This window comes from Sinocyclocheilus rhinocerous, unplaced genomic scaffold (genome assembly GCF_001515625.1).
Source record: "Sinocyclocheilus rhinocerous isolate Xijiao unplaced genomic scaffold, SAMN03320098_v1.1 scaffold2126, whole genome shotgun sequence".
In the NCBI taxonomy this organism is placed as follows: Eukaryota; Metazoa; Chordata; class Actinopteri; order Cypriniformes; family Cyprinidae; genus Sinocyclocheilus; species Sinocyclocheilus rhinocerous.
Window position 1 is genome coordinate 606710 of NW_015639773.1, and position 19514 is coordinate 626223.

Consider the following 19514-nt stretch of genomic DNA (forward strand, 5'->3'; position numbering starts at 1 on the left):
ATATATAGGCTATATATATATATATATATATATATATATATATATATTACATTTTTTATAATATATAATACAGATGTTTTCCTCACTCAAGACTTTCTAATTTCTCTTTTTGTGTTCCACGGCAAAAATAACAGCTTACGGGTTTAGCCAGTCATGAATGATGAATACATTTTAATTTTGGGGTGAGCCATTCCTTAAAGCAAATTAGAAATCAGCAGATTGAAGCGGCGAACAGGACAAATGAGCGAAATGAAAGAACGGATTGCTGGAGCACAGAGAAGGGAGTTTGCCGTGTTCACTGGAGTAGAATGTGACAAAAAAGATAAAAGGATGAGTGTAATGAAGGAGGATATATGTCTGGACAGAGACCGGGAGGGAGATGAGGAAGACTGATGGGCAAGAAAAGACAGATGGATGACAGGAGAAGCGAGTGCACCTCCCCGCTCTCTGATGGAGAAGTTGAGAGCGCTGCTGGACTCTGCAGGAATACTGAAGTGGATGGGAGAGTTGTAGCTGCTTTGGTCTTTATCCATCGCTCGAATCACCTGCACCACCTGATACGCACATGGAGAAAGACTGATAAAGTGATTTGCACAAATAAGTCTGTTTTTGCCACTGAACAGCTAAAGGATTAGCAGTCTAACACACCACGCCATGTTTGGGTTGACTAACTATGCACTGCGTCAATAACTATATCAGTCGCTTATAGAAATGCGCTTTTCTGAAATGCATTTGGTAAACAAATCTCTTTTACAGCGTAGCATGCAGGTTCACTTTTCCCTTAGAAATGCAGAAAGTATTATATTTGATCGGTCAGCTGATCACTATTGTAAAATAAACCCTGCCAGGGTGATCAGAATTAGGTGAAGGGATTTATTTAGCAAAAATGTCCAGCTGACTGCACCGAATTCTACTTATTATATGGCTACTTGCCACATAAATATTCAAAAGACATGCAATCATGATGTGACAGTAAATTATTTTAATATGCAACAGCTATTGTAGGAAATCGGCGATTAATTATGCAATAATACTTTATTGCAGAATGCTGCTATTGATCAATCAGAATTTAGCATCTCAGATTTGTTTATTCCAGAAGAATTATTTATTCCACTGGTGTCTTTTATTAAATTGCATTTGCCAATATGACAAGAGATGACATGCATTAGTAATTTTACTGTGGTTAAGGGGTGTTGTTAAACATACAAACTAAAGATAAAATACACCAATGTGCAAAAATATTATTATTATTAATAATATTCACAAATACTCAAGAGGTATACTTCTGTTTATTAAAAAAAAAAATCTTGTTTTTATTATCATTTTTTAAATCTTTTTATTTTATATTATATAATATAACATTTTATATTATATATATTTTATATTGAATTTGATATATTTTATTAAAATTTTAAATTTTATTTTAATATTTTAATGCTGCTATTGACCAGTCAGAATCAAGCATGACAGATAGTCATTTGTATTACTTGAAAGAAGAACCATTTATTGCAATTTATTGAATTTTTTATCATATTGCTTTTGCCACCATTTTCTAAAGCCAATATGACAAGAAACAACATGCATTATTAATATCTATCTATCTATCTATCTATGTTCAGTTATCTTTTTTATTTTATATTTAATTTTATATATTTTTATATATTTTATTTAAATTTTCTGTCTGGTTGTCTTTCACTGTCTTCCACTGTGGATGCTTCTTGGCCACAATCATCTTTTAAAGCGGACCACGCTGCATCATTTACAGACTCATTCCATTGCAGCCTTCAAAGGGTCAAAGATCACTGACCTGTCCAGCAGCACTGGAGTCACACACGGCCGTGTTGTATTGTCGGTCCAGCTCGGGGGCATTGTCATTGAGGTCCAGCGTCTCTATGGCAACCGCTACCCTGCTGACTTGGTTGGGGCTGTCTAAGAAACAGAAAATAACAGCATGATGGGATATATATATATATCCTGCAGATTTGCTTTATACAACATTAGGAAGATCAGGCCCTTTCTTTAAGAACATGCAACACAACTCCATGTTTAAACAAGGCGTTTTAGGAGGGCGTGGACGAGACTTAAAGGGGTCATATGATGCGATTTCAATTTTTCCTTTCTCTTTGGAGTGTTAACCAAATACAAAAAAAAATTCTTTTTAGCAGCATCATATGACCCCTTTAACTTTCATAAAGAATATCTCTTTGGGTTTGATTTTTTATTCTTTTCCAACTTTAGGGATCTTATCTATTCACGAACAGCTTGTAACACTCTAAAGAGAAAGGAAAACTTGAAATCGCATCATATGACCCCAAATCCACTAAAGACTCAGAGTCACTTCTGAGGATGCAAGATAGTGTTTTATGAGGGCCAACGGGAAGCACAAACGGGCGACCTTGAGCTCGGGTTGACCAGACTCAAAAGCAATTCGAGTTTTCATTCTATTATCCCTTTCTCTTCCATTTCAGTTCGTGTGTGTTTCTGCCATGAGCTTTCATGTCCACGGCCGCCACAGAAGTAATAGCCTTCCTGTAGGCCGATTACACGCTGCTACCTGTGTGAAATTGTCAGACGCTCAGAGCTGATGCGATGTCCCTTTAAGAGCGGCGGAGCAGAGGAGTTCTGGTACCTCTCTGTGTGGCGATGACGGTAATGTTATGCCATTGCTCCTGTTCCCGATCCAATTCCACAGCCGTGGTGATGAGGCCATTGTCAGAGGCGATACGGAACAGCGCCTCGGGGTCCGACTCGGGATCAACTGAGTACCTGAGAAGAAATGGACAAGAATAAAAGGAGGAGGGCAGACAGATTAGAAGACATAAAGGAGCCAGTCCATCAATAACCCAGTTAAGCAAGTGAAACGGAGCAGGTTTAATAAAAACAGCCCACATGCTTCCTGTGGCAGACAGAAACATGATGCAATATGAGTTTTTTTTAACTATTAATGTAAAAACTGTATGTGCTGTGTGGGTAAAACTCACAAAAACCTGTCAAGACTATGTCCTGGTGATATTTCACCCCAAAATCAAAAGAATCTGTGTGTGTGTGTGTGTGTGTGTCGGTCTACACTGCTGTTCAAAAGTTTGGGATCAGTAAGATTTTTAATGTTTTTTTAAAGAGGTTTATTATGCTCATCAAGGCTGCATTTATTTGATTAAAAATATAGAAAAACAGGAATATTGTGAAATATTATTACAATTTAAAATAAGAGTTTTCTATTTGAATATATTTTAAAATGTACTTTATTCCTGTGATGCAAAGCTGAATTTTCAGCATAATTACTCCAGTCTTCAGTGTCACATGATCCTTCAGAAATCATTCTAATATGCTGATTTATTATCAATGGTGGAAACAGTTGTGCTGCTTAATATTTTTTTGGTACCTGTGACCTTGACCTACTTTTTTTTCAGGATTCTTTAAGGAATAAAAAGTTAAAAAGGAACAGCATTTATTCAAAATGGAAATCCTTTTTTTTATTTTTATTAATTAATATTTTTATTCAGCAAGGTTGTGTTAATTGATAAAAAAGTGATAGATAGTGTTAGATTAAAATAGAAAACAGTTATTTTAAATCGTAATAATATTTCACAATATTAATGTTTTTGATCAAACAAATGCAGTCTTGATGAGCTTAAAAAACATTAAAAATCTTACTGATCCCAAGCTTAAATACAATTATATATTATTTTCACACTTATTGTTGCACTTTTATTTTTGCATAATTTGACAAAGTTACAGCTTAACTGGAAATAACGCACACTAAAATATTCTGTTTTAAAATATATTTTCTTTGTCACATGTTTAATATATTATCTCAAGCTCTTTACTAATGCCTTGGCCATAATTTATAAAATTAACAAATGTTGACATGATTCTTTGTTTAGATCTGGTTTTAAAATAATAATTCATTTTTTAATAATTCATTTTCATATTTTTGAAGTTTAAAATTAAAAGTGGGTAACATGGGTAAATAAAAGTTACATAAATAAATACAATTAATTTGAAAAACAGCACAAAAAAATTTTAAGGGCATGGTAAAAAGTTTCCAAACTTTAAGTTTCTGTTTTAATGTGGCCTTCAAAAGTCCCTGGCACACAAAAGTAACCCCAGTTGAAGAAACACTCTAAATTTTAATTAAAAAGACTGTAAAATCACCGTATTACAGAAATGAGATCTGAGCATCAGCATTGAGAATTATGAAAAATAAAAAATAAATACATTATGGCAAAAAGACTTTGTGGTAAATATGCATAATTATCATGAAAATGTCACAATGCAAAATAATGTGACTGTCCTAAAAAAAAAAAAAAAAATTGGATTCATTTTCTGTATGCAAAATACTTTTGCATTGATTTTGGGGTGACTAATGTGTTCTTGTGAGATTCACCCATTTACATGTATGAATGACTAGATAAAAGCAAGTCATACTGAGTAAACAAGGTGAAAAAAATCGTGTTTACTTGATGTTGTTACTGAGGCCTGTATCCGGGTCCACAGCGGCCACTCTTCCCACCACACATGCTGGAGGACAGTTTTCCGACACATCCAGCCGGTACCGCGAGCGGGAGAACTTCGGCGGCTCGTCTGCGTTCAGAACCGTGATAAGCACCATTGCCCGGTCCTTAAACGGACCTCGTCTGAGGAATCGCGAGTCCACGTTTGGGTTTTGCACCTCCACTGCGAGAGAGTAGGTGCTTCGCCTCTCATAGTCCACGACCTGGTGTTCAAGATAAAAAAACACTTCCTCACAAAACACTCATTTATTGAAACTCACGTACACCATCATTCTTTTTACTGTGTTTTGGCACCAGGAAGGCACTCTAAAATATCTTTTCATTTCAGTGAGATGTTGAAACTCCCACGTTCACTCCTTTTTCATCTCTGCACCTCCATTAGAATAAGAAAAACCCATATAGAGAGTAAAAAAAAGCGATGTGTCTGGGTTTCAGTGCTTCATAACTTAAACGACTGCAGGGCTTGCTCTGCTGGTATTAAGACGGAAGGAAGTCATGGATGTGGTTATATTAACATCCATAACTGCTTCAGAACTGTATTAGAGGTTGTGGATGCACTTTTGACACTGGACAAAATGAGATTGGAGAACCGTAGGTGTCCACAATCAAAGTGTCAGAAGATGCAAGCGATGTAAAATAACAGGACAACATTATGAGCCGGTCAAGAAAGTAAATGGGGTCTATTTTGATGTCATGTTGACTTTAAAGGAGGCGTTAAGGAAAACGGGAGTGACGAGCACATGATGTGACCAATCAGATTTACATAATTTACAGAGAATTTAAAGGTGCAGAAGCGAACGCTTCTGGCTACTGAAGCTCAATTTCATGTGTTTCTACATTCCAAAATGTGTGCCTGCAATGCATTGGCCAAGAATTCACATCTGCATTTGCAGATTTGGGTAGTTTTTGGCCAAAGGGTCAAAGGGAAAGTGGAAAATAGTGCTGTAACATTAAATAACAGTAAAAACATCACAGACAGACACAGACAGACAGACAGACAGACAGATAGATAGATAGATAGATAGATAGATAGATAGATAGATAGAAATGCAAAAATATGGAGTATCACCATATTTAAACCATTTTTCTTTGAATTTCCAGACAAAATATCTGTATTATTTTACTGTGGAAAAAAAAATTCTGATGTTGTGATATAAGATTTGGGTCACACCACCCTTTCAAGTATAACTAAAAGAATAAGTGGACTTGAGGAAAAAAATAAAATGCTTCAAAAGTGTATAATACTGTACTGAAAGGCCAGCAGAACAGTGTGTAGTGGTGTGTGTGCAGTGGAGCAATGGGCATGAGCAGAGCTGAGAGCCGCTAACACACATGAAAAGCTCTGTCACTTGAACTACAGCCATGTGTTAATCAACATCTCCACGCGCTTCCTCTCTCTTGTTACTCAGCCGCATTAGTCTCTCCACACTCTTCCTCTGTCTAATTTGCTCCTCCTCCCCCCCGTGTCTCTGACTCATCTTGTTTCTCGCAACCTTCTCTTTCCCATTTTCTTTTCTATCTGCGTCTCTCCTCGTTCTGTTTGTTCTGGCTGTGTCTTTAGCTAGCACACACACACCTGTCATTGAAGTATTGAGCTCAGCGAATGTGTAAAGATCTCTCACACACACACACACACACACACAAACACACACGCACCTACATGTCTGTCTTTATAAGCACTTATCAGGGCAGAAAATAGCTTGCAATTTATTTTCCAGTTTGCTTATTTTGATTCAGCTAAAAGGTGGAATCTCTTCTCTATTCAATTAGTTATGTGTGACTTACCATTACACAAAGTTTTATATGAAATGCACATTTTCAGTCCCTGCAAAGTTTCTATTTAAATAAACAGCTGCCTGTGTGTGCTGTGATGAGGTCTCTCCGGGGGCCGCAGGTTCAATTCTCTTTCCGCCGGCGCTAATATGCATGTTCTCTGGCAGACGTTTGCGCTGCAGATTATCCTAATTTACATTTGAACTCAGAGTCAGTTTAACTAATTTGTGATTCATTCTGCTGTAACTTCTTTCTTTATTATTGCTTTGCTTTTTACTTTGCCCTCTCGCAACTTAGAATAAATGCAATGTAAATACAACCAAAGCATTTCACTTTCTAAAGGTAAATGAGAATCATAATTGCCAGTGCAAAAGTCATAACCACAATGAGGCGTTGTTGGTGGTTGCCAGGGTGTTGGCATGTTGTTATGTGGTTACTAGGGTTGTTGTTTTCAGTGCACTGGTTTTGTGGTTTCCATGGTGTTGCTATGTGGTTACTACAGTGTTCTGAGTGTTTGCTAGGGCATTATTAAGTGGTTGCTAGGGTCCTTTTAAGCGTTTTTCATTTATGGCTATGCTGTTGCTAGAGTGTTCTGAGTGTTTGCTAGGGCATTATTAGGTGGTTATTAGGGTGTTCTAAGGGTGTGTTCACACTTGTCATGTTTGGTTCGGTTAAAACGAACCCTGGTGCGAATGCTCTGTTAGTGCGGTTCGTTTGAGTAAGGGTGTATCCACACCTGTCTTGTTTGGTTCGATTGAATCGAACTCAAGTTCGTTTCCCCCCTTGGTGTGGATCTTTTGGGCAGGTGTGAATATAGCAATTGCACTCTGGTGCGGACCAAACAACTGAAGAGGTCCGGTTCCAAACGAACTCTGGCACGCATGAGAATTTCTGTCCAATGAATGGATGACCTTTAGCACACGTGTGGTTTTGTTTAAAATTTTTGGGTCACTTGCAAAAAGGGCAGTGTGAAAGCGAACCACACCAAACAAAAAAAATCAACATTGTATTTGGTCCGGACCAAAGCAAGTGAAATAGCGGACTTTCCTGGTGTGAATACACCTTTAGTGTGAATGAGTGGTCCTGACTGAAATTACGATTAAGATTTTGTTAAAAATATTAGGGAATGTCATTTTTGAACAAAGCAATCCAGCAGTGCAGTTCAGCATGTACAAAGGATATTGAAAGGACATCTCACTGGTTTGGTTTGTACTTAGTAGTGCTGATCGAGGCCTGGCATAACTCCCAGAAGTGACTGGCCTGGCACACGGAAAGAGGCACATAGCAACTGCCATCTTGATTTGGTTCATCTAGAGGACATGATTTGCCTGTAGTATGGACAAGCCAGTTCTCACTATTCTGATCTTGTTATGGGTAATATCTCCACGATACAGTGCAGCTGTCCCAAAACAAATCCTATTAAGTCTTTATAAAAAAAGGGTCTCGGTCCGCTTCCAAACGAACTCTGGTGCGGTTCGAATGAAATATGAACGCAACACGGACCAAATACTTCTAAACGAACCAAAAACAGGATCGCTATGCGATATGCGACGCTATGCGACATGATTTGACGACGCGGAACGAGTGGTGTATTCAAAACAAAATGAGCAGAGGGCAAACGTGGAGTAACGAGGAGGTAAAGTGCCTTTTATGAGCTCTTCGTGAGTTCGCAGGTGGTGAAAATAAAATCATAAGTATACGCAGCAATGAGCGCGCTTAGTCCAGCAGACGGCATTAGGTGCGTTCAGACTTAAAGCGGCGCTGAGCAGACCAATCTGTGAATGGGTACTTTGATGTCATACACCGATCGGTCTGCGCAGCGCCGCCTAACTACGTAAAAGAATGTCTGTGTAGACAAAAAGGATGGAAAATGGGAATGTTTGCGATTTTCTTAGCTCATAATATGCATATTCATATAGTATATGCTGTGTCTGAACCCGCTCAGTCATTCACTATTACGGATTTTTCACTGTTAAGACAAACAACAGTTTTGAGTTAGATACAGCATAAAATTGGATTTGGTTCTGATTTGGGAATGTATGGAAGAAAACATTACTGTAGGTATTTCCATTTCTTCACTCCCACCTTGTTTAACAAAATCACAGTCTCTTGGTTCAATCCAGTTATGTTAAAGGTGTCCCCTGCCTCTCCGTCCACGATCATAAAGTCCATCCGAGCGTTTTCACCCAGGTCTGCATCTGTTGCCGAGAGACGACCGATCTCCACCCCGGGGACGGCCAATTCAGAGACTGAAAATGACCACATACCTGCAGGAAACAGGGATGGTAATTAATCAGGCAAAAACACAGCCATAACATAAAATTAGAACATCATCATTGATCTCATTACATGAGATTACGGCATCCGTACAAACCCCCTACAGCCTTTTCAAATCAGTTTGACCTGTATACTAAACTAGACTTTCATAAAAAACACTGCAAAGGAAGTCAAGCCTTGCCTTTTGTTCTTAAAGACAGTTTTGTTTTGCAGTTATAAGACCGTTTAATAACCGACTCTTCTGTCTTTGTGTGCGGCGGCTATATCGCGGGCCAAAAATACAATTCTAAAAAGAGAAAACCTGCCTCAGACTGTTTAAACCTAATTAGAGACAGCAAATAACACAGGCAATCTACTGCATTCCATAAGAGAATGAAAAGTGTTTCTCATCTCACGAGAGACGCGCATCAGATCTTATACCATGATCAATCACGATAACAGAAACAAATGTGTTGCCAAAGAGTTCTGAGTGGTTCTCAGTTAACTTTTATGTGGTTTCTAGGGTGTTTTGGGTGGTTGCTTAATGAATCAAGTCAAAACAGTGATATTCCGGTCAATAAATACAGTTCAGGTGTTGCTGCAATGTACGTCTATGGTTTTTTCATCCCTTTTATCATCCATAAGGCATGTCTGAATGCTTTCAAAAGTAATAGCACACCTGTCCTAAACAAAGCATGTGATTTGAGGAATCATTCATGTTTGTACCACAAACAGATCAGTTACTGACTGTGATATAAGCACCACTAACAAAATCTATCTGATACAGCAGATAGACGGACAGACAGACGGACAGACGGACAGATATATAGAAGATATATAGACGGAGACTGACAGAGAAAGAAAGAACGAACGTTAGAACGACAGATAGATAGATAGATAGATCCATAAATACAGTTCAGGTGTTGCTGCAATGTAAGTCTATGATTTTTTCATCCCTTTTATCATCCATAAGGCATGTCTGAATGCTTTCAAAAGTAACAGCACACCTGTCCTAAACAAAGCATGTGATTTGAGGAATCATTCATGTTTGTACCACAAACAGATCAGTTACTGATTTTACTTAGTTCTATAGTTTAGATTAATTAATTTTATTAGATTTTTATTGGACAATACCTCATTTTAAATATGAGTAATAGTAACTGTGATATAAGCACCACTAACAAAATCTATTTGATACAGCAGATAGACGGACGGACAGACAGATAGATATATAGAAGATATATAGACGGAGACTGACAGAGAAAGAAAGAACGAACGTTAGAACGACAGATAGATAGATAGATAGAACGTTAGAACGACAGACAGACAGATAGACAGATAGAAATTTTAGAAATAGAATGTCTGATGAACATCACTACAGTATCGCTGCAAAAACACAAATTATTAATTCCGCAAATTCCAAACATGCTTTTGGAAGGAAGTAGCAGAGAGACCGGGTAAGAAAGATCCAAAAAGAGAGGTGTGATAGAAATATAAAGCAGGACACTGATGATTCCTTGCTTTTTTTAAGAGCCAAATTTGCTCCAGAACAAAAAAAAAAGAATCATGCAAACAACAAAGGCTGAGACAGTGTGATTCACCAGAGGCAGTTTGTGCCAGCTAATAACTCCTAACATTCATTAAAGCTGAGTGCAGCCAAGAGAAGATGATCACAGAAACACACTGTGGGATTACAATATGGCTTCTTTGCACAGTGTATTAACACTGGGTATTATTCAGAGGAGGAGAAAGGGATGAGGAGAGATTAGGGGAGAGATAGAAATAACAAAAGAGGAAACGGCAGCAGGAGACACAGGAAACGAAAGGGAAAAGAGGCAGAGAGAATGAAAGACAGAGAAGCAGAGAGTGTGTATTCATGTAGGAGGGAGGGAAGGAGAGGGTGGAAGATGTATTGTGTGTCTCCGAGCTGTATTTTTCAGCTGTGATTTTGCTGTGTACTGATGCAGAAAGCTCTGAACTTTAAATGAAATATTAATCGCGTGGATTTTGAAGAGAGGATCTGTAGGGACGCACTCTACAGACAGGCCGAAGCCCTCTGAAAGAGACGCAACACAGTCTCAGATCATCATTATCTCTGGCACGGTGATAATAGTCGCCAGAATCATCAGCATATAATCTACTTCATAATTATGATATGCACTACGATACTGTAGTCGTTCCTCTGAGGGCCTACAAGAGTCAATCTTTGTAGCATTCACCATTAAATGATCATTGTCGTGTTTGGAATAAATATTAATCATTAGCTATGGGTCCCTGCAGCAGTTTTTAAACACTTTTAAATACTGTTTGAGTGTACTTTGTAGGGCACTTGACTAGTCCCACGGAAGAATTGCAATAATATTTCACAGTATTACTGATTTTACTGTATTTTTGATCAAATACATTTTAATTTTTACCATCCATTATTTTATCATCCAAAAGTTTGGGGTCTGTAAGATTTTTTTATGTTTTTGAAAGAAGTCTCTTATAATCATCAAGGCTGCATTTATTTGATAACAATACAGTAAAAATAGTAATATTGTCAAATATTATTACAATTGAAAATAACTGGTTTCTATTTCAATATCTTGTAAAATGTAATTTATTCCTGTGATGTAAAGCTGAATTTTCAGCATCATTACTCCAGTCTTCAGTGTCACATGATCCTTCAGAAATCATTCTAATATGCTGATTGTTGGTGGTGGAAATGACACTGTTGTTTATTTCCCTCTTTTATTAGATTTTTGTACTTACGAACATATTTTATAATAGACTTAATCATTTAAAATTTAAAATCTTGGTCTGGGACAAGGGTGAAATTATAAAAACTACACATAAAAGGCATTTGAAAAGCAGCAAAAATAAATGATGAAGGCAGAGTCCAAAGTTTCCAAGAATGTGACCTTAATGTCAAAAATTTGAAACCAGTTAGTTGAAACCAGTTAGTTTTAATAAAATTTGCTTGCTAGTTAGTAATGGTATTAGATGTTCAGTTTCTCAGAAGAGACATGCCAAAGAACATTTTAAACACACATCTGTTAAAAGTGTATTATAAAATAAAGGTTCTTTATTGCCATTGATGGTTCCATGAAGAATGTTTAACATCCATAGAACTTTTCCATTGCGCAAAAGGTTCTTTATAGTGAAAAAAAGCTTCTTTAGATTATTAAAAAAGTTCTTCACACTAAGAAACCATTCTTTTAATAGTTCACCCGAAAATTAAGATTTGCTGTAAATGTACTCACCCTCATGCCATCCAAGATGCAGATGAATTTGTTTCTTCACCGGAACAGATTTGGAGAAATTTAGCTTTACATCACTTGCTCACCAGTGGATTCTCTGCAGTGAATGGGTGCCGTCAGAATGAGAGTCCAAACAGCTGATAAAAGCATCACAATAATCCACAACTCCAGTACATCAAAGAGAAAAGCTGCATGTTTGTAAGAAACAATCCATCAAGACGCTTTTAACTTCAAACCGTTGCTTCTGGCTAAAATATCCAGAGTCCTATATCCATAATATTGCTTTCTCCGGTGAAAGTCATATCTTCTGAATCGGGAGAGAAATATGCACAGATCAAGCACCGTTTACAAGCGAAAACAGTCCAAATTCTAAACAAAATGTCAGTGAATTTTGATGTGAGAGAACAACAGAGGATGGGCTTTTCCACTGGAGGAAGCGCGATTATGAATTATTCGTTTTTAAAGTTAAAACGTCTTAATGATGGATTTGTTTCTTAAAAAAACACGCAGCTTTTCGATTCACAAGATGTTCAACAGATGGACTGGAGTAGTGTGGATTACTTGTGGATTATTGTGATGTTTTTATCAGCTGTTTAGACTCTCATTCTGACGTCACCCATTTACTGCAGAGGATCCATTGGTGAGCAAGTGATGTAATGTTTAATTTCCCCAAATCTGTTCCGATGAAGAAACAAACTCATCTACATCTCGGATGGCCTGAGGGTGAGTAAATGTTCAGCAAATTTTAAATTCTGTGTGAACTATTCCTTTAAGAACTGTTCACTGAAATGTTCTTCTATGACACCGCTGTGAAAACCCCCTTTAGAAACCATTATTTTTAAGAGTGTACACTAGTCTAAAAGCTAACAAACACACACTAAAAGCCACAAAACTCCAATTTTGATTTCACTGGGTCCCCAAGAGGAGAAAAAGTATTTTCGGCATCTTTGTTGTTGCAAACAATGCTGCATGTTTCCTTGTTTCAGACTAACGAGGCGGAAAACAAGCAAGCGAGCGGCACTCCGGAACCAAACTCGGCAATTCAAACAAACACGAGCATTCTAATCTTTTCTGTAAACTTCAGAAAGTTCAACATTCAAAAATCCGGGAATCACTCACAAACAAGACAGGAAAACAGTTTGTTGGCATCTGTGTCTCTTTATCAGCATCATAAGGTGTGGTTTACATGCATTCGACTGGAATTCACTTTTTTTTTCTTTTTGCAGATGTTTTACAGAAGCTTGGTCGAGTCTGAGCAGTTCTGGATGGTGATTTATATCGCCGAAATGAGGCGAGTTGTCTAACTCAGAGGGCCACAGTGAGTTACGAGTCCCAGGCTCACGCCAACTCACCGGACCTCTCTTGCTCAGAGGTGACTCAAGCGAATGGCTTCGGGCTTTGTTTACTCACTCACACATGCATTTATTAAAGCCGACAGATATGGACTGACAGAAAACCATAAGCCTTATCAAATCCACAGTCACTCACACTCACCTCTCAAACTTTGATATCTCACACACACAGCATATACTGCAACCATCTTATCTTCAGACATCATCAAACATTTCATACACACATACACACAGTTGCTCCCTACGCCCAAGAAACCAAACCACACTTTCATATCTCTCCTTCAAACATGGCACAGAGTTTTTAGCACTTCGAGAGAGTCGCAGAGAATGAAAGCAGTCACGGGTCAGCGGGCGCAAGGCTTATTTGAGAGATTCAGTGACGCTTTTTACAACGCTGTGAATCGGCTCCTGTTGAAATTCGGGACTCGATCCACACCAGTACACGACATCCTTAAAGGTCCCATACTGTCAAAACTGAAATTTCCTGGCTTTTTTCATGATAACTGAGGCCTAGGTGCTATGTAACTACCATATAAGTTTCAAAACAGTCAGTCCACAGTAAAATTCACACAGCCTGCATAAAGTAGCTGTGATTTTTCAAGAACTGTTGTGACTTCCGTAAAAAGTTGACGTCAGAACTACACAGTCACCACCCCGAGCACCGCCCACCGTCCCACTCTCCTTTTGCCAAACCACAGACAACATCACGTCCATACCATTGCTGAGCAACAACAACACGGGAACATGTCGAAAAGACGTCGCTGACCCTAGTTACCTGTGGTTGGCCTGGCCATGCGTCACTCAGAACACAACAGGCCAATCAGAAGAGAGGCTCATGAATATTAATTAGACAGGCCAAAATCGACCTGTTCTCAGCAGAGCTCCTGAGAGAGGAGCTGTAAAAATCTGAATCGCTGAAGAGGATCAATGTACAATCACTGTAAAGCAGTGTTTTCCAGTCCTGGCCCAACACTACACAATTTGGATGGCTTCCTAAACTAAAGAGGCTACAAGACCAGAATTAACCATTTAAAGCAAGTCAGTTTAACCGGGGACCATATTTTCAGCCATACATGTACAGCTCCTATCGATTTCAATGGAGAAACACCAACATTTATGTAACTTTTTATCTAAATGATGTTCATATTTTAAATACAGAATAAAATCCGACAAAAACAGTTAATTGCTTCTTATAATTAAAATTAAGAAAAAAAGGGGAGAAAAAATCGATTTAATGCTCTGGCTCTGCATTATCCGATTTTTAATTAGCCATTTGAAACTGCTTTTAGGCTAATTTTTAAGCACGACCAAGTGGGTCATGCCCTGTTTTAATATTTTAATATTTGATATCGGTTCAGCAGGACTGGGCATTAATGAAGTTTTTACTTTATGATTTCTACTTGATACCTGCTACACTAAAACTTTATTACATATATTACAAACTTTATAAAGGTTTTTTTTTTATATAAAAACTTTATAAAGGTAAAAATCCTGGGTGACCAGGGGTCAGTGTATTAAACTGCCCAATATAAGAGTAATTTAATGATTTTAAAATTTGCAGAAATCAACAACCACAACAAATGTTAGACCGGTCTTATTTTTTTCTTTTCTTTTCTTTTCTTTTTTTTTGTCACCCCATTAATCAAAACAGCCATTAAGTGCTGGTTAGTCTATGAAAGATGCTTTTTACTTCCCATATTGTAAACATGATAACATAAATGCATTACCATTTCATCTTCAGATGCAAATCTCTTATATTCTTCATATTCAAGACAACAAATTCACTATAACCCATCAAAAAGTCAAGGATGTTGCATAGTTTGCATAGCGGATTCAGGATTTCAATCAGCTGGTGAGATATGAGGCGAATTCATTACTTCAATTGGTTTTAAACTGTTTGTTTTCACAGTCAAGCTGCTGTTTGCTTTATTCACAAACCTATGGGGCTAATAGTTTGAAGTATGAATCAGCGATCACAGTGAAAAATATGATTTAACATCTCAAAATGTTTTGTGAATTAATCAGATTAATCTACCAATTAATTATACTTTTGCATAGAATTTTGTATGTTGCCTCCTCGAGCTCCAAAACTTCTGTGTTCTTTGGTTTACCAGCATGCTTTGCACATTCTTGCCCATTCTTTCCCACATTGTCTTGATGATGCTTGATGAGTTTTTGTTTTAATTAACTATAACAAAAGTGCACTGGACTGGACTAAACTAGACCAGACCAGATTAGATGACTAGAATCAAACAAAGTTCAGTAGACTCGAATTAAAACAGAATAGAACAGAGTAGACTAGTCCACATTAGACTAGACTAAAATAGAATACAGTTAAGTAGACTTGACTATACTAGAATAAACTAAAACAGAATAAATTATTTTGTCTTACAGCTTTTTCAGGGTAATTCTAAAAAAAGCACAATTTCTATACTGTTCTTTGTAAGAGAAACAAACAGGTGTTTTGAGCGCATGTGATATAGAGATTGATTCAGGGAGAATTATTATTCAAGTGAATCTATAATTGAAGCACAACAAATATCATAAGCTGTAATATTCAGCTAACATTATTACACATTTCTAGGGAAATAAACTATTTCGAACAGTTCAGACTGGCGATTGAATTTATGCAGCTAAGTAATTGCGTCCGTCATGACTCTCCAGTGTACGAATGATAAGATCGCATCCCAATCAGACAGAATATAATACAGCAGACGCAAGTCGGTCCCTCATGTGTCATCTTCTGACATCACGCCCACAGTCTCCGAACCGCCACTCACGTCTTTGAGCTGTCAATCAATTACTGCAATAAGACGGCATCCGCTGCATGAATAGTACGCGTGTAATAAGCTCGCTGCGGCTAACAAGTGGACAGAAGTGCAGTCAGGAAAATAGAACAGAGTGATTTAAAGTAGAAGAGAAATAAAGCATGAATCCATTTCAAAAGGTTACATCATGTCACTCACAAACCTGAACGCCCACATCTCTTCTCTTCCTGCTGGGAAGTCTGACCGTGGACGTGGAAACAGCACTTGTGATATTAGGAGACAGTGCACTGCGTGTCATTAGACCAACTAATGGACAGTGTGTATGCTGACGGGGATATGAAGAGCCCACACTGTGGCTCTTTGATCTTCACAACAAAATAGCCAATGAATTCAGAGTTTATTTGCTCTGAAAGAGAGCTCATGAAAAATAAATGAGACTAGACTAGACTAAGACTGGAACAGAACAGAGAACACTAGACTAGAATGGAACATAACATAACAGAGTAGACTAGTCTGAAACAATGTTATTTTAGTATTATTTATGTACTAGTATTTATTAATATTTTGAATTGGCTTTTATATTTTTTTGTTTTAATTTTAAACTTTCAGTAATTTTGTTACATGCTTTTGTATTTTATTATTTTCTTTTTAAATATTTCTATTTAGCTTTCATTTATTTTTAGTAATTTTAGTACTTTAACTTATTTTATTTTGGCTATTTTTCCATCTAATATTTGTATTTTACTTTATTTAGGCTTCTTGTCAATTCACAAAAATAACTTTTGCTAGATTTAGTTTTAGTTACCTGAAACAGATTAGATGACTAGACTAAAACAAACTTCTTTACACTAGATAGACTAGAGAATAAACAACGTAGTGTATTAAAATAGATTAGAACAGACTAGACTTGACTAGACTAGGCAGGACTACAATAGAAGAAAGTTAAGTAGACTAGACTGTACTAGAATAAACAAGAGTACACTAGTCTGGACTAGACTAGACCAGAGAAGATCACGAGAATAGAACAAGTTCAGTACACTAGAAAAACTAGAATAAAACAGTGCAGTGTAGTAGAATAGAATAGAACAGTGTGGACTAGACTAGACCAGACCAGATTAGACAAGACTACATTTGTACCAGACAAAAACAGATCGGAACAGAACAGAGAATACTAGACTAGACTAGAGTATGATAGCTCAGACTAGAACAGGAAATAACTGGTAGACTAGACTTGACTAGACCAGACCAGATTAGACAACTATAATAGAACAGAGTTTAGAAGACTAGACTAGAATAGAACAGAACAGAACAGTACAGGTGTTCCTGTGGCTCAGTGGTAGAGCATTGCGTTAGCAGTGCAAAAGGTTGGGGGTTCGATTCCCAGGGAATACACAGGGTAAAAAATGTATAGCCTGAATGCACGGTAAGTCTGCTAAACGCATAAAAAACCGCCATAAAAAAATTAATTAAAAAAAACGCCAGTAGAGTGGAGTACTCTAGAGTAGACATGATCCTTCATAGAATAGAATAGAATAGAATATAAGAGTGGAATAGACTAGAGTAGACATGATCCTGAATAGAATAGAATAGAGAAGTGGAGTAGATATGATCCTTCATAGAATAGTAAAGTGGCGTAGAATAGAGTAGATAGACTAGACTAGACCAAACAACAAGAATAAAACAAAGCTTAGTAGACTAGGCTAGACTAGACCAGAAAAGATTAAAATACAATTAAGTAGCATAATAAAGTACAGCAGAATACAAGAATAGATTACAACAAAACAGAATACCTTAAAGGGGTCATATGATGCTATTTTAAAGATCATTATTTTGTGTATTTGGTGTAACAGAATATGTTGACGTGCTTTAATGTTCAAAAAACACATTATTTTTCAAATACTGTACATTATTGTAGGTCCTCTATGCCCCGCCTCTCTCAAACACGTCACTCTTAACTTTTATAAAGAATATTTCTTTGGATTTGAGACTTTAGTCTTTGCAACTTTACAGATCTTCTTTATGCACCAAGAGCTTGTAACACTCCAAAGAGAAAGGAAAACTTGAAATCGCATCATATGACCCCTTTAAACAGAACAGAACAGTAAAGTGGAGTAGACTAGAGCAGACAGACTAGATTAGACTGAATTTTTGTTGTGTTCTGGAGCAGGGCTGCATTTGTGACTCACTTTGAGTGAAGCGAGGCGGGTTGTCATTGACGTCACTGAGGTGCACGGTGAGAGTGGTTGTCCCTGTCAGACCCCCTTGATGGCCGCCCATGTCTCTTGCCTGGAGCACCACCTGGTACTGCGCCTGAGCTTCTCTGTCCATATCGGGGACCGCTGTGCGCAAGATACCTGCCGAGAGAGACAGAGACAGGAACAGATCACTCACAGCAAACCTCACTTTGCTTTGGCAATACTGAGCAATTTTCAAGCCAGTAAGGTAATTAGGTAAAACTGAAGTGAATTAAAAGGAATCACATTGAACATCCTACACCATCACACTGCTGTCCTGCCATGAGTTTCACTCACAAAAACTGGAGCAGAATACAGATCTGACTGCTTCTGATGGGTCCGACAAATATTACAGTAGATGGAACAGTCACTTGTTCTTACATGCCAGAGACAATTGTACATTTATTGTACAACCATATTTATGCCTTGTACACTTAAATCTTTGGTTTTCTGTGATGTATTCAACACTGTTTTTGCTGATCCTGCTGATTTGTGACCAAGATACTTTTATCTAGCTGGGAAACATAGATGAATTTGCAAAAACGACATACTAATCTTCAAAGCATGAGTCAGAATGTGCTGAAAAACACAAGCCAATCAAAACTATTTTGCCTATGCCATCATTTTACAGCCAAAGTGTGTTTATGAATCGGTGGGGATAAGGATCAAAAGTTTGTTTGGTAAGATTTTAAAATGTTTTTATACATTTTTCATGTTTTTGTCTCACCACTTCAGTCAAGTAAAAAAAGTAATTTAATTTAATAATTAATAATATTTTTTTTGTTTACTCGCCAGACTGATAATTAGATTACAGACTGTAATTATAATTAAAACTTTATAACCATGTATGAATGCATATTAGTCATTTTAACTGAACTTAGGACTGGTGCTGGTGCTTTTTTGGTCATTCAGTGTTTCTATAAAAAAAAACGGGGGAAAAAAACGAACAAAAATACTGATAAGATAATAATGATACAAATTCTACCAATAAGAACAATATAAAACGCACTAATGATTAATAAGCTGCTGGATTCATGAATATTAACCAGGTTGTGTGCGTTTGCTCGAACTGATTTGCTGAAATCAAAACAGGGACGAAAATAGGTGAGCGCCAACCAATGAGATGAGTCCTCTTGAATGAGATTGCCGTTTGCGCATTAGTTCCGCCCACTACCGGAGAAAGCGGCAGTTCTTATAAGTTGAAGAATTCCTAAGGAATGCTGTTGTTTGACAGGAAAATACAACAAATAATATGTTTACATGTAGCGCATCAATTCTCTCTCTTTCTCTCTCTCTCTGCGTGTGTGTGAGACAAAGCGACGGCGAGTCGTGCGCCTTCACACTAGAGTTTACGGTACGTCAAATACAGGTGCGT

The 19514-nt window shown here is 37.4% G+C and overlaps 1 protein-coding gene across 1 annotated transcript in view; it reads right to left on the reverse strand.

The window, feature by feature from the left end:
• LOC107751833 (cadherin-11-like) overlaps positions 1 to 19514 on the reverse strand; it is a 47585-nt gene that overhangs the window by 8316 nt on the left and 19755 nt on the right. Inside the window, exons 5-10 of the mRNA XM_016567605.1 lie at positions 18092 to 18259; positions 8373 to 8554; positions 4461 to 4717; positions 2630 to 2766; positions 1808 to 1929; positions 437 to 554 (exon numbers count right to left, since the gene is read on the reverse strand). Of these exons, the coding sequence (XP_016423091.1) occupies positions 437 to 554; positions 1808 to 1929; positions 2630 to 2766; positions 4461 to 4717; positions 8373 to 8554; positions 18092 to 18259 (984 nt within the window). The remainder of the gene's footprint in view (positions 1 to 436; positions 555 to 1807; positions 1930 to 2629; positions 2767 to 4460; positions 4718 to 8372; positions 8555 to 18091; positions 18260 to 19514) is intronic.